At 53.3% G+C, this 14,059-nt stretch overlaps 1 protein-coding gene across 1 annotated transcript; it reads left to right on the forward strand.

The window, feature by feature from the left end:
• The first annotated feature begins 3,014 nt into the window (after positions 1 to 3,014).
• Positions 3,015 to 9,490, forward strand: LOC120537924 (cell wall integrity and stress response component 4-like). Its single transcript, XM_039767199.1, has 4 exons — positions 3,015 to 3,183; positions 7,184 to 7,816; positions 8,702 to 8,859; positions 9,274 to 9,490. Exons 1-4 carry the CDS (start codon positions 3,030 to 3,032, stop codon positions 9,319 to 9,321), a joined length of 993 nt encoding a protein of 330 aa, XP_039623133.1. The 5' UTR covers positions 3,015 to 3,029; the 3' UTR covers positions 9,322 to 9,490.
• The last annotated feature ends 4,569 nt before the right edge of the window (positions 9,491 to 14,059 follow it).

Here is a 14,059-nt window from a genome sequence, read left to right on the forward strand (position 1 = left end):
GGCTTGGTGTGACATCTGGACAGAGGAAGGAGGAAAAGGAAACCTGGTGGTGGAATGAGGAAGTACAGGAGAGTATACAGAGGAAGAGGATGGTGAAGAAGAAGTGGAATAGTCAGAGAGATGTAGAAAGTAGAGAAGAGTACAAGGAGATAAGGTGCAAGGTGAAGAGAGAGATGATGAAGGCTAAAGAAAAGGCGTATGATGAGCTGTATGAGAGGTTGGACACTAAGGAGGGAGAAAAGGACCGGTGGGCTACAGAGAGGGGCTGAGCTGGGAAAGATGAGGAACAGGTTAGGGTGATAAAGGATGAAGATGTGAACGTACTCACAAGTGAGGAAGAGTGTGATGAGAAGATGGAAAGAGGACTGTGAGAGGCTGATGAATAAAGAGAACGAGAGAGAGAAGAGGTTGAATGATGTGGAGATAGTGAATCAGGAAGTGCAACGGATTAGCAAGGAGGAAGTCAGGACAGCGATGAAGAGGATGAAGAATGGAAAGGCCGTTGGTCCAGATGACATACCTGTAGAAACATGGAGGTGTTTAGGAGAGATGGCAGTGGAGTTTGTAACCAGATTGTTTAATAGAATCTTGGAAAGTGAGAGGATGATGAGGAGTGGAGAAGAAGTGGACTGGTGGGCCGATATTTAAGAATAATGGGGATGTACAGGACTGCAGTAACTACAGGGGGATGAAACTGATGAGCCACAGCATGAAGTTATGGGAAAGAGTAGTGGAAGGTCAGTTAAGAAGTGAGGTGATGATTAGTGAGCAGCAGGATGGTTTCATGTCAGGAAAGAGCACCACAGATGAGATGTTTGCTCTGAGGATGATGATGGAGAAGTAGAGAGAAGAACAGAACGAGTTGCATTGTGTCTTTGTGAACCTGAAGAGAGCAAATGACAGGGTGAGTGAGAGGAGCTGTGGTATTGTATGAGGAAGTCGGGAGTGGCAGAGAAGTACGTAAGAGTGGCACAGGATATGAACGAGGGGAGTGTGACTGTGGTGAGGTCTGTGGTGGGAGTGACGGAGGTGGGATTACATCAGGGATCGACTCTGAGCCAATGGTGATGGACAGGCTGACAGACGAGATTAGACAGGAGTCTCCATGGACTGTGATGTCTGCTGATGACATTGTGATCTGCAGGTGGAGGAGACCTTGGAGAGGAATGAAGGTCAGTAGGACCACCAAGACAGAATACATGTGTGTGAATGAGAGGGAGGTCAGTGGAGTGGTGAGGATGAGGGGAGGAGAGTTGATGAAGGTGGAGGAGTTTAAATACTTGGGGTCAACAGTACAGAGTAACGGGGAGTGTGGAAAAGAAGTGAAGAAGAGAGTGCAGGCATGAAGAGTGTCAGGAGTGATTTGTGACAGACGGGTATCAGCAAGAGTGACAGTGAAGGTCTATAGGATGGTAGTGAGACCAGCTCTGTTATATGGGCTGGAGACGGTGGCACAGGAGACAGAGCTGGAGGTGGCAGAGTTAAAGTTGCTAAGATTTGCTTTGGGTGTGACGAGGATGGACAGGATGAGAAATGAGGACATGAGATGGTCAGCTCAGGTGGGATGGTTAGGAGACAAAGTCAGAGAGGCGAGATGGCCATGGTTTGGACATTCAGAGGAGAGATGAGGGGTATACTGTACTGAGAGAAGGGTGTTAAGGATGGAGCTGCCAGGGAAGAGGAGAAGAGGAAGGCCTAAGAGAAGGTTTATGGATGTGGTGAGAGAGGACATGCAGGTGACGGGGGTGACAGAGCAAGATGACGAGGACAGAGAGATATGGAAGAAGATGATCCGCTGTGGTGACCAGTAATGGGAGCAGCTGAAAGAAGAAGAAGAAGAAGAAGATATCTAACTCTGATATCGTTTTTGTCATATCTCTTTACTTCACAACTGTCTCTCTGTTATATAGCGCCTTTCACATCACATCTATCTTTCTATTATATAGCGCCTTTCATGCCTCTCTGTCTTTGGTGGAATTCTCATGGGCCATGGGGTAATAATGGGGGATTCAGGGTCATCTGTTCAGCTGTAGGCTTTGGGGGGCACATCAGAGTCAGTCACGGGGGTCGTAGCTCTCACAAGGTGTTGTTTGTCACTTCTAATGCCCCCAGCATTCCAGTAGCGTTTGAGTCTGGTTAATCCAGTCTTACATGTAATTATATAGCGCCATTCCGCTGACACTCCCGCTCGTGACTGTCTTCCTCTGCTGTCCTTGTTGTTCATGTGACAGTGACAGGCACAGACGTCTTCACCACCCCGATTTATTCCAGAACTTCCTGACCAGATGGCCGCTCACGAGCTGCTGACCCGTCCGCCTTGACCCGAACTCTCCGTTCTTTCAGCGTACCGTCAGAACGAGTAAAGAATCCCAAAGACCCGAAAAAAAACGAACAGCAAATGAGCACAAACGACCCTGAGGGTGGCGGGCGCAACGCCCAATGCCAGTGCCATGCTGTGACCAGCGCCTTTATAAGCCACCCTGAACCATCGAATTACACCTGCCAGGAATGCAATGCCCGCGCGGGCACGGACTCTTTTTGGACCCCTCGGACTTTTATGCGCGCTTCGGAAGCCCCGCCCACAGAAAGTCCAGAGCCCCGCCCCTCCCCGTGTTTGTTGTGGTCCTCGTTTCATTCTTGAGTGACTTGTAAAGCACTAAGCCCATAAAAGGCGCTATAAAGCGTGCAGACTAGCCAGCGCATTAATTCGCCATTCTTAAATCAGGGCCGTAACAGTGACCAGCATCTTAGCGACTGAACCATCGCGTGAATCTGAGACCCCCCGGCCTGTCAGCGGGGCGGAGGTCTCAGGTAATCCGAGGGTTTCTTTAAAAAAAAAAATGCAAACCAACAAAAGCCACCAAAGTGAGCGGAGCGGCGAGGCGAGCGGCCCGAGACCCGCGTGTGTCGGAGTTTAGAAAGCAAAGCGAGAGCGGCGCGGGAGGCGGTGAACACACCCCGCCGGACCGACCGACCGACCGCCCGCCCACTCGCCCGCCATCGGGCCGCACATCCTGTTACACTCAAGGATGTCTCTTTACGTGTCGAGGAAGCAGTTGCGCTGCGCCCGCCGAGCTCGAGACACGCGTCCTCCTGTCGCTGTCGCCGCTGTACTCGCCATGGCGCCGTCTCGGATGGCGCTGCTTCTCATCTTCCTCGGCGTCGGATCGGCTCTCGGTCAAGGTGAGTGGGGACCGAATTCACGTGCCCGGGGTTCAAAAACCGTAAAAAAACACAAATAGACGAGGCGCGCGCGCCCGCCCGTACAAACACCTGTCGCTGATCGCCTCTCCGGCGGCACGCTTCACCTGGCCGGGTGGGCTCACCAGACATTCCAGGACACGGCGGGCTGTAAGCGAAACGCCGGATGGGAGGGCGCGCTGTTGAATTTCAAGTGGTCCCGAAATCCTCGGATAGCGCCATGTGAGCTTTGCCAACCCCCCCCCACCCCCGGTGATCTGCCAGGGCGGGACGAACCTCGAGCAGCCCTCGTCGGAAGTGGTCGCGTGGCCGGGCTCCGCTGTGCCCAGTCCTCCCATTACGGTGCCCACAAATCTGGGTGGGTGAGTTTTGATTTGTTATCAGTGGCATCTACAGCGGGCACTCCTCTCTCACTTTACAAGTCAAATCCAGGAAGAAAACACAAAGTTTGGGCGATGGCGTCGCAGCTTCGGTCTCCCCCTAGAGGCCGCGAAGAAAATCGGAGAATCGGAGCAGGACACGGCAGGGGGTTCAAGTCAGGCGCTATATAAAACCGGGCCCCCTGTGTGCTGACGTGCTTGTCCACATTAGAGGTACCGCTGGTCCCAGTTGTGTTGGGTTTTTAGTGAAGTGACTTCCCGGTGGGCACACAGTGACAGCCTTTGGCTTTGCAGTCCATCCACTCTCCTGATCTGCTTCATCTTGGCAGGCTGCAGCATCGGGCACCAGGCAATACCATAGGAAGGCGCTATATAAAATCACAAGCATCTTACAATGTGGTTACATTGTAGAAGGTGGGCAGCACCTGTTCACAGGTATGCCACCTTAGGAAATGTGTCACTAGACATAGAGGACCTCTTCTGGTGCGGAAGTGGCTGTGTCACATCTCCGGTCTCACTGATGTCATCAAAGCCTTCAGGTGATGTCCGTAATGTGGCTAAAGGTCTGGTCAGGTGGCACTTGTGACCTCGTTCTTCTACTCAGAGAGCTGAGGTTCCTGGAGGGGTCGTGCGAAAAGGCACACTTGGCACAGGCTGCCACATTGGACTCGGCCACTGTGTCCTCGCCCTACTGCTCCAAGTGCTGTTCACTGTGTGCCACGCCCAGCTCTTGACATTTGGGCCCACGCTTTTTGCTGCCAGGCTTGGTTGTTCAGGTCGCCATGGGGCGAGGGCACCTCGCAGGGTCAGCCTCACGCGGTGTCTTCAGGGTGGGTCCACTGGCCTCGGCCGCTGGCTTTCTGGTTTGTGATGGTGAGCTTATGGGGGCAGAGCGGTGGGTGCAGCAGCCAGACTGACCTGCCAGAGGCCACCACAGCCCACCCAGCCCTAATGACTCGTTAGCATGGCCCTCCGCTGCCCTGTTTCCTGCCAAGACTGCCCGCAGGCCACCTAATCTCCATTGTTGACCCAAGGCCTGTTTGCATTTCCTTAATTAGTGCAAACACAAAGCTGCTCTGCAAACGTGGAGCCGAGCCGCCTGCGCGGGACTCGAGCGCCTTCACCTGGAGCTGCCGGACCCCCAAGAAAGAGAAGAGAAAGGACACCTGGGGACACCTGAGGCTCTGTCAGGAATAACGAGGGCAGCTAGTGTGCCCCTCAGGGCCCGAGGTCTCTTCACTTTGTGTGCCACAAGAAATAGGTACCCAGGGGTGAAAGTCAAAGGCTGTGGGGCTTCCCCGCTGTTGTCCCGAAATGTGCCAGCGCTCACTGTGGTAAAGCAATCACACAGCCTGTGTGAACTGCCTTGGCATAGCCACTTTAATGAAAGCAGGGGCTGGCAGTGTGGACCCCTAATGGCTGAACTAATGGGCTGGAGAGCGAGGGACCCTCCAAGAGTGTGAAGCGCCTTGAGGTGCTGCTGTCTAGAGGCAGTAAGAGGTGGGTCCTTGGGTGGCACGCTGCAGCACGGGTGGCACTGCGGCCTCGCAGTAAGAGGCCTGGGGTCCGTGTTCACTGCAGGCCTTCAATCCAGAGCCATGGCAGTTAGATGGATTGGCCCTAGCGTGCGTGCGTGCGTGCGTTTGTGTGCGTTTCACCCTGGCACCCTGTCCAGCTCTTCTTCCTGCCTTGTGCCCTGTGCTTGCTGGGATAGGTGCCACACTGCTGCCCCATTCAAGCGGGTAAAGAACATGGATGGATGGATGTGCCCTCCTGTCAGGCTCCTGTGCCATGCTCTGAGAGTCAGTCTGCCTGCCTGCACCAGTGACTTGTACATCACCAGTACAACTGGGGTGGCAAGGTTGTGGGCATCTGCTGGCTCTGCCCACCTTCAGCCATGTGCTTGTCCTGCTGGTGTCCGCTTGGGTGTCCACTCCACTCCTTTGTGCGGCCTGCTTGGCCTATAAATTCCTCCTCCTCCTTCCCCTAAATTGAGGGGGCCAGAAGAATGGCCACCCATCATACCAACCTTATTTAAAAAACACGACCATTAAAGGTCTTCGTAATGGTAAAGACCGGCAGGCAGTGGGGCGTAGTGGTGAAGGCTTCGGAGGCCGTGGGTTCAAATCCTGTGACAGACCCCATGTGACCCTGAGCAAGTAAGTAATAAACTGTGGGCCGACAGGCGAAGTTTCAATGCCAAGGCGCTATATGCAAGCGTTTACTGTTGGAACACCCCAAGCCTAGGAGTGTGCCCCTCATACCCACAGTGCCAAGCTGCAGCAGCCCACCTTTTAAGATTTCTTTGGGCACCTTAAAGAAGGTCCTCTGCCAGGCTCTCCTCATTGCTGAGCTGGCTGGGTGCGGTGCCGCCCTAAATCTGCAGTTTGCCTCCGAGACTTGGCTGTGCCCATGTGAAAAATGAGGGAAGCCGGCTGCTCCCTGCTGTACTCTTGGCATCTTTGAAAAGGAGAAGAACAATTGAGGGCGTAGTTGGTGAGAAACAGGCCAAAGAGCTCTCGTTCTAGCGCCCGGGGGCACCAGCGCCATCGCTCTTTCTAATGCCAGCTCGAATGTGCGCGGATGGACAGCGTGAGCGTCCGGGCGGTGGCGCTCGTCCGGCTCGTTGTTGGACTTGAAGCGTCGCCCTCGTTCGCCTCGGGCTGCCTCGCCCGTAGTGACGTCAGCCGGCCCCCGCCCTTGGGGTCAGGTGCGCGGGGCAGAGGGAGGAGCCGAGAGCGCGGGGGCGGAAAGTCGAAGCATCTTAAATTAGGGGCCTCGGCAGTGCGCCCGCGTGCGCGCGCATTGCTAAATGCTCTGTACCCCCCCCTCTCCGCCCCCCATGTAATCTCACACGCATACCTGTTGTTGTAAAAATCGGTAACGCACGAACACACGTGGTCAAAGCCGCCGGCCATCACGACGGGCCAGTTGAGCTCCGCTCAGCTCACCTGAACCTTCCAGAATTCCGACATTCCAAACTGAAGTGTGAGAGCAGCGGAGCCGCCAACTCCGAGGCTGCGATCGGCACGGGGACGCCCTGCTTTTACGCCACTTGAACCCCGTGATCTCCGCCGTGATCTCCGCCCTGCCTCGCGTTTGTGCGCCACGTACAGAAGTACAGTAGACTCGGCCGGGATGAGGTTTGATTGAGCGCATGCGCTTTACGGTTAGAGTGACGTGTCCACAGCTCCCGACTGGACAGCTGAAGGACAGACAGCTGCCTGCCTGAAGGTGGCCTCCATGTGACTGGGCCAGCCCCTCTAATTATTAAGGGGGTGACAGTGGATGTTTAGACAGAACTTTAGTTGAAAGGGCACCAAGATGGGCACACAGCTTACTGGCGGGCAGTTGGCATTACAAAAAAACCAAAACAAAACTAACACCTTGCTGATGGTCAGGGAGGTCACTTCTCACCTAATCCTAAATTTCCTTCATCATCCACTCACCCTAAACCTAAAGAAATAAGGACAATGCCCAGGATGGTGACCTGCCCACCACTAGACCTGAACATTGAGACCCCTATACCAGACTGAGGTGGTCCTGTGATGCCAGCAGGGGTTACAATTAACTGACAGCTCGTGTGTGCTTATTGTCTACAGATCTGACCCCGTCGGCCATCTCCATTACAAGTGAGAAGAGCTCAGCCAGCAGCACCACAACCACCCTGGCGCCACCCATCAGCATGGCATCAAATGACACAAACAGCAGCACATCAGTGTCCACAACCAGCTCTACAGTGACTACCAGCTCCGTGCCAAATGCCACCACAGTGGCCACCACCAGCTCTACAGTGACTGCCAACTCATCGCCAAATGCCACCACCAGCTCTACAGTGACAGCCAACTCATTGCCAAATGCCACCACAGTGGCCACCACCAGCTCTCCAGTGACTGCCAACTCATCGCCAAATGCCACCACAGTGACCACCACCAGCTCTACATCAAATGCCACCACAGTGGTCACCATCAGCTCTGCAGTGACTATCACCTTAGAGGTCACAACCAACAACAGGCAGAGCAGCAGTCCAATGCCCACAAACAGCAGTGCCACCCCAACAAGCACCAAGAATGGCACCACCCTGAGTGTCTCCACAGTCTCTACAAACTACAGCTCCACTGGGGGATCGGTGCCCACCAAGCCTGAAGCAAATACTACCAGCTCAACTCAGCCCACAACCTCAGTGCCCACGGGAGTCAATGGCACCAACACAACGAGCACAACCAGTCCTACCGGTATGTGTTAGGAAGGTGCGCCACTCGCCTTTTTACTCCAGTGCCTTTGAAGTGCCTGCTGGCACCATTCCAGCTGTTCACTGGCTGTGCCCAGCTGAGATTGGGTGGGGTGTCGATGTTACCTCCTCAAGGAGGGGTTCAGGTGCAATATCGAAGGAGAGACGAGGCGAGGATGGGGGACGTGTTAGGCACAGGGTGGCAGCCTGGCATACTGAGAAGGGGTGATGTGCCAGTAAGGGAGGGCACAGCTGGGCAACTCAGCAGAGCCTTTAGTGGATTTAGTGGCTTGTGGTATGAGAGGCACAATGTAGGGGACAGAGAAGTGTGGAAGGTGCTGTGAACAGACGGGTAGGAAAGGCACTAAGTGATAGAGGAGTAGATCTGAAAGGCGCTATATAACAGGCGGACATGTAAGGCACTATACAATAGACACACAGATAGAGACTGAATGATATTAGGGGCACTGCATAATGAAGAAGACAGAAACAACTGGAACCGTTGAAAGACAGATGAGAAAGGCGCTATATTGAGAAAATCGAGGCATATATATAAATATGAAAGGCGCTATATAATACATAGATGTGAAAGGAACTGTGGAATAGAGAGAGAGAGAGAGATGTGAAAGGCGCTGTATAATAGATAATCCGGTGTGAAAGGCGCTATATCTTAGATAGACAGATCAATAAGAGACGTGGATATGCAGCTTATAAGAGTCACTATGGACATGGGTATCAAAGGCACTATATAATAACTCTAATCGAGTGCCCTTCCCAAGGGCCTGGCACCCACAAAGTTCCACTAAATCAGACCTGTGACCGTGTAAGGCGCCATATAGCACGACCGAAGCCACACTGCCTCACTTTGCTTTGTCCTTTTCCTTTTCAGCCGCGGGGATGTCGGTGAGTGACATGACGAAGAACCCGGGGCTGGTGGCCGTGCTGTGTATCTTCGCCATTGTGGTGGTCCTCGCTCTGGTGGTGGTCATCGCCAAGGCATGTAAACCCCACAAGCCGCAGTTTGAGCGCCTGGAGGACATGCAGATGGTGGGTACTGAAGGCTCTTGCTGCTGTTTGTGGCCATGTGGACTTTAGGGGTCTCGGTGCTCCTAATCCTAATCCTCTGGCTGGACCAATTGGCACATGTGGGTCAGGACTGCAGGATACTGTCCATCACTTCTGTCCTTTGGCCCCTGCCGGCACTTTCTGGGTTTGTTTCTTGCCCTGCCTGACCTGTGGCCTTGATATCACATGACCTTACCAGGCCCACCCCTCATGATAGGATGTCATGATTGGCTCAGTACGTGGCAGGGTTGCCCAGTGGCTGAGGTCCTGGACCGCCCCCTGTACGGCTGGTAGTTGAATACCAGGCATGTTAACAATTGCTCAGAATGCCCCTGTAGTGGGCTGCTCATAAAATCGGTGGCCCTTTTAACGCTTGTGTTTTCTCTTCATTTTCAGAACAACGTCAACGAGGAGTCGCCCTTTGCACACTACACCCCTAAGTGACCTCCGACCCCAGTGGGCACCCTTGACCAGCGCCTCTTCACTGCCAAAGCAGGCTGCTGCGGCAAGAGGACATTTGGACATTTGGTGTGTCTGCTTGCACCTTTCAGTAGGGCCCATTATTACCGAGCAAATCACGAGACACGACTAACAAATAAAAGAGTGCCCAAGAGCGGAGGTGCCCAGTCTTTCTCCAAGACTCCAAGAGAGCAGGTGACGGTCACGGGCACTGTGGGCAAGGGGTGGGTGGTGGAATACAGCATGATGGGTGGCATGATTCTCAGATTTCTAGTTCCTTGAACTGCCTTTTAAGTGTGCTAAACAGCCTCCTCTTGGCATCACTTCCGGATGTGCCCACCAACGGGCACTTTCAGCACTGAAACCAAAAGTGCCCATCTCAGCAGTTGGTTTTCGTAGTGGAGCGAGAGGCTGAACCGCCCAGCTGACCATCACCACTGAGTTCTCACTGTGTGGCTGCAGAGCAGGAATTCCAGACACTCCATTTTATATAGCGCCTTTCACAACAACAAGCTTCATGCCAAGGAGTGTTCTGAAGAATGTAATAGCGGTGTGGGCATGCTGGCCAATATAACTCTTGAAGCAAAAAGGTCATTGAGTGCTACCACTTGGCAGTGGGGTCACAGCGTCCGCGCCTTGAGTGCCCATGTATGCTGGCAGGGGAATAGAATGAGCTGACCTGGCATCCAGTGCCAATGCTGATCCTCATACTGTGACAACTTTGTGAGCCTAGGGTGGCACGTCACACCCAGCACGTAGTGTGTTGTCCCCTGGGCCTTGTGGACCCCCTCAGGCATGTCATAATGAACTCCTTTGGACACTGGCACTATATATCAACTTGCCTGAACCCAAAAGGTGCCACCAGATGGTGCTTATTATAGAAAGGCGCTACATAAAGCAACAACGATCATTCCTCAAGAGTCTCGACTCCCTGACTGTATGTCTCTGTGTGACCCTCACTGAAGCTGCTTAGCCTCATATGGGGTGGGAGCCCATGCCCGTCCGGGCACCATTGGGTAAAAGAGTGCCCTCACAGTGATGCCAATTTGAGCAAAGTGAGAAGGGACCACAGCTTCTCACCTCTCTGCTCAAGGCGGTATATCCCAGTGTGGCCCATAGGCCCTTTGCAGGCTGAGGCTGAGATGATCGCCAAGCTGCTCACATTGATGGTGCTCAGAGGATGGGCATGAAAGGCACTATATAACTCCCTCCCTGCCCAGTGGTTTGTCCTGGGTGGTTGGTACACCCCCTGACTGCAGTGTCCAGTATGAATGACCACTGGCTCGTTTGATGCCCACTGTGGAATCCATCCAGCCTGACATCAGCTGTTCATCAGTCTGACCGCTCAGCTGTGGTCAGTGTGTATGGTGGGCACTCCTCAGTCCCCCAAACCACTGCCTAGATGTTTGGAGCCTGAGTCTGTGCATCTCAGTGTTTCCATGTTCTTGTCCTCTTGTCCCCTGCTGTGTAGATCCTGGCTGATTTTAGAAGAGCCACTGGTCAAGTGTGCCAGGCCACACTGGACTCATCAGGACCCTCCTGGCATGACCCACATGGCCTTAAGTCACCTCAGTGGCCCTGATGGCATTTGGCAGAGGAGCCAAGTGAGGTGACGCTTGATGGTGGATGAGTTGGACAGACGCTGGCATGATTCTCACCTCGGGCAGCTCAGTTCAATGCCACATGGGGCAGAAATAGAAGGAACATGACGACAATATTAGAATCTGATGACGTTGGCTTCGGTGTCGGGTATAAATGTGGTGAGGCCAATCAGGGAGCCTAAACAGGCTTATAAAATGGGTGGCATGGTGGCACAGTGGCTGGCGCAGTCACCTTCAGGCTCATGTTTTCAATCCCAATTACACAAAAAGTGACTCTAAATTGGTAAATGTAGACGTGTGCGCAACAAGTGCCCTGTTGTTTGATGCCCAAGGATAGGATCTGCTGCCCCTCTCAATGGGTAAGGAGGGCTGGTGATGGGCTAGCGTCCCCATGAGGCTGAGACGCTCTGCTGCACCCTTCACTCACTTTCCCTAAAAGACCAAAATCTCAAAAGTCACCAGAAAAGGTCGAGTGAGGGCACAATCAGGGGAACATGCGGGCACAGCTGCCAATGCTCCCAGACACCTGAATTCTTCATTGTGTAATCAAGTTGCTGCCCCCTTTAAATGTGTGTTTTGATGCCTGCCCCCCAAAGTCTACAACCCCCCGATGATCCAAATTCTCAGACCAGGCCCAGTTCCAGGGGTCATTCAGCTTGGCAAAGACCCCGCAGATATCGTGGTGAGCCCCCCAGATGCTATCCACTGCACTGCTACGGTACATGTTGGATTTCTTGGCTTTATGACACTACACCCTGTAGATGCCCCCCTGGCTGATGCTGGACCTCCTGAGGGTGACAGTGGCGACCATATTAAAAAAAAATGTCAGGAAGAACGTCAGTCGTGTCACTCGTGTGCCACCTGCAGGTGAGTCGTGGGACAACCACGGAAATTTAGACAGCAGGGGCCAAGTGAGGACCCCAGACCAGGGGTCCTCCATCACAGTCCTGGAGGGCCGCAGTGGCTGCAGGTTTTTGTTCCAACTTGTTCTGCTTGATTAGAAAGCCATTCTTGCCAATAATTTAATTTCATTGCCTATTAGTGCTTTAACTCTGCTGTGGCAGGTGATTCTCATATCCTATATTTTCTAAGGATTTCATCCAAATGATCTGAAGGCTAAAATGGATCAGAAGTAAATCTAAGCCAGTAATGCTGCATGATAAACACACAGAGGTGTAAGCGGTAACAAGCGAAATGGAGAAATGCTGCTCTCTTTTGTCGTCGTCTGCATGTTATTGGTAATTGGGTGTAATTAAAAACCAAACCCCAGCCAGTGACGACTCAAATAAGTGATAAGGGGTTCAAAATCTTAACGAGCAAGACAAGTAAAGTGAAGCCCAAGTGTCACTTGAGCAATAAGAGCTTCTTACTAAGCAACTGGGTTGGAGCAAAAACCTGCAGCCACTGCGGCTCCCCAGGACCGTGATGGAGGACCCCTGCCCCAGACTCACTCACTCCCTCCATCGGGGGTATCTGACGGGGTCGCGTGACATCACTGACAGCTGCCATGGCGTTAGACGTGACAGTGTAGGGACACCTTGGCATTCACCAAGATGAGGGTACAATGGCGGGTGAAACTTCCGGACCGCAGTGTTTAATACGACACAAGATAGTGCAGAGTCACACAAATGTCCCACAAAGTTTCTCGGAGTCACACAAGTGTAACAACAACACGGCCAATGTGCCAGTCGCGTGGCCCCACATCATGTGGTAATGCCACAGCCCGGACCTCGCGTGTCTCTGAGCCTGAGGCTTCACGTACTCCAAGCCTGCGTCCCCTCGATGGGACGGCCACCACCATCATTTCCAGCACAGCCTCCAGGGTGCTCGGGATCAACCCTGGCATGAAGATGGCTTTTCTCAGTTGCTTCCCCAGGAGACCACAGCATAGGACCCCAGGGTACCCTTCCGCAGTCGGCTTTGACCTTTTCTTATAAGGGTTGGCATTCTGTTTCCAATTGGCTCTGCACCATCTCCACAATGTACTGACTGGCCTCGGGGTCTCCTTGACCTTCAGGTGTCCCTCCGCACCACAAGACGAAGTCCTCCATGGCCTCCTGTACTATTATTAATGCAGCCTTTGATGGAGGAGGCAGCTGAGAACTTCTGTAGATGGCAAGCGCTGATATGGTACTGGTGGTCCATTGTGTGGAAGGTGAACAGGAGGGGAGAGCAGATGGCATTCTGGGGTACCCTGGCGTTGCACTCCACCGTCATTGGCACACTGCCCCTGAGCCTTACAAACTGCCGTCTGTTGGTCACGTAGTCCTTCTGTCATCCAGAAGATTGTGAGGGCATCATGTCTTTGGAATTGGGGAGAGCCTGAGACACAGAGCCTGGCACTCCTTACTGTGCCACCATGCCAACCTAATCCCGTTCAGCTCAATCTGGAGGAATTCAGTTTAGTTTTGAATAGCACTCTGCCAATCAAAGAGACTGTGGCGAGTTCTCGGGTGCCTAACTGTGTCCTTAAAGCCAGTGTTGGCCCTGGCATTCCTAGTGCCCTGCTGTGTTTGTGTTCCCAACACGCAGGTCTTCTGTGGGCCCCTCCGCTGTCTGACTGTTGAAGGTGACAGCCAATAGGAGAGCAGCATGATGTAGTGGGTAGAGCTTTGGATCTCCAATCCTGAGGCAGTGCCTTGAAATGCCACTGATGGCACCACAGTGTCACCCTGAGTGGGTCACTTCACCTGCCTGGCCTCCAACTGGAAAAACTAAAGGAAAGCAAAGCACACAGTAAAAGTCACCGAATCATCAAATGTGACAGGGTGACAGCGCAGGGGTGGCCCTCTACTTTGGGCGCTGGCTGGCCATGAACTCCAGACAGTGACATCGTGAAGTCACCGAGAGGCTGCCATTACACCGAGAGAACTTCCGCCGACCTGCAGTCGATGGGCTTCTTCAGCCAATTTGTCAAGGACAGTCCGTTCAGTGCCAGGGAGACTTGGCACATTTACAAGATGCCGGGCGTTCGTGAGATTCAACGCACACCGCCATCTCGCTCTCAAGAAGATTTCCATTTTCGTTTGGATGTCACACTGTCCTCTCTGAGGTCCTCGTTCTTTCTGTGTCTCCACTGGAGGGCAGGCAGGTGAAGTGACGCGGTTTGAGGGGACCCTGTT

The sequence above is a fragment of the Polypterus senegalus genome, chromosome 10, assembly GCF_016835505.1.
Source record: "Polypterus senegalus isolate Bchr_013 chromosome 10, ASM1683550v1, whole genome shotgun sequence".
Taxonomy (NCBI): Eukaryota; Metazoa; Chordata; class Cladistia; order Polypteriformes; family Polypteridae; genus Polypterus; species Polypterus senegalus.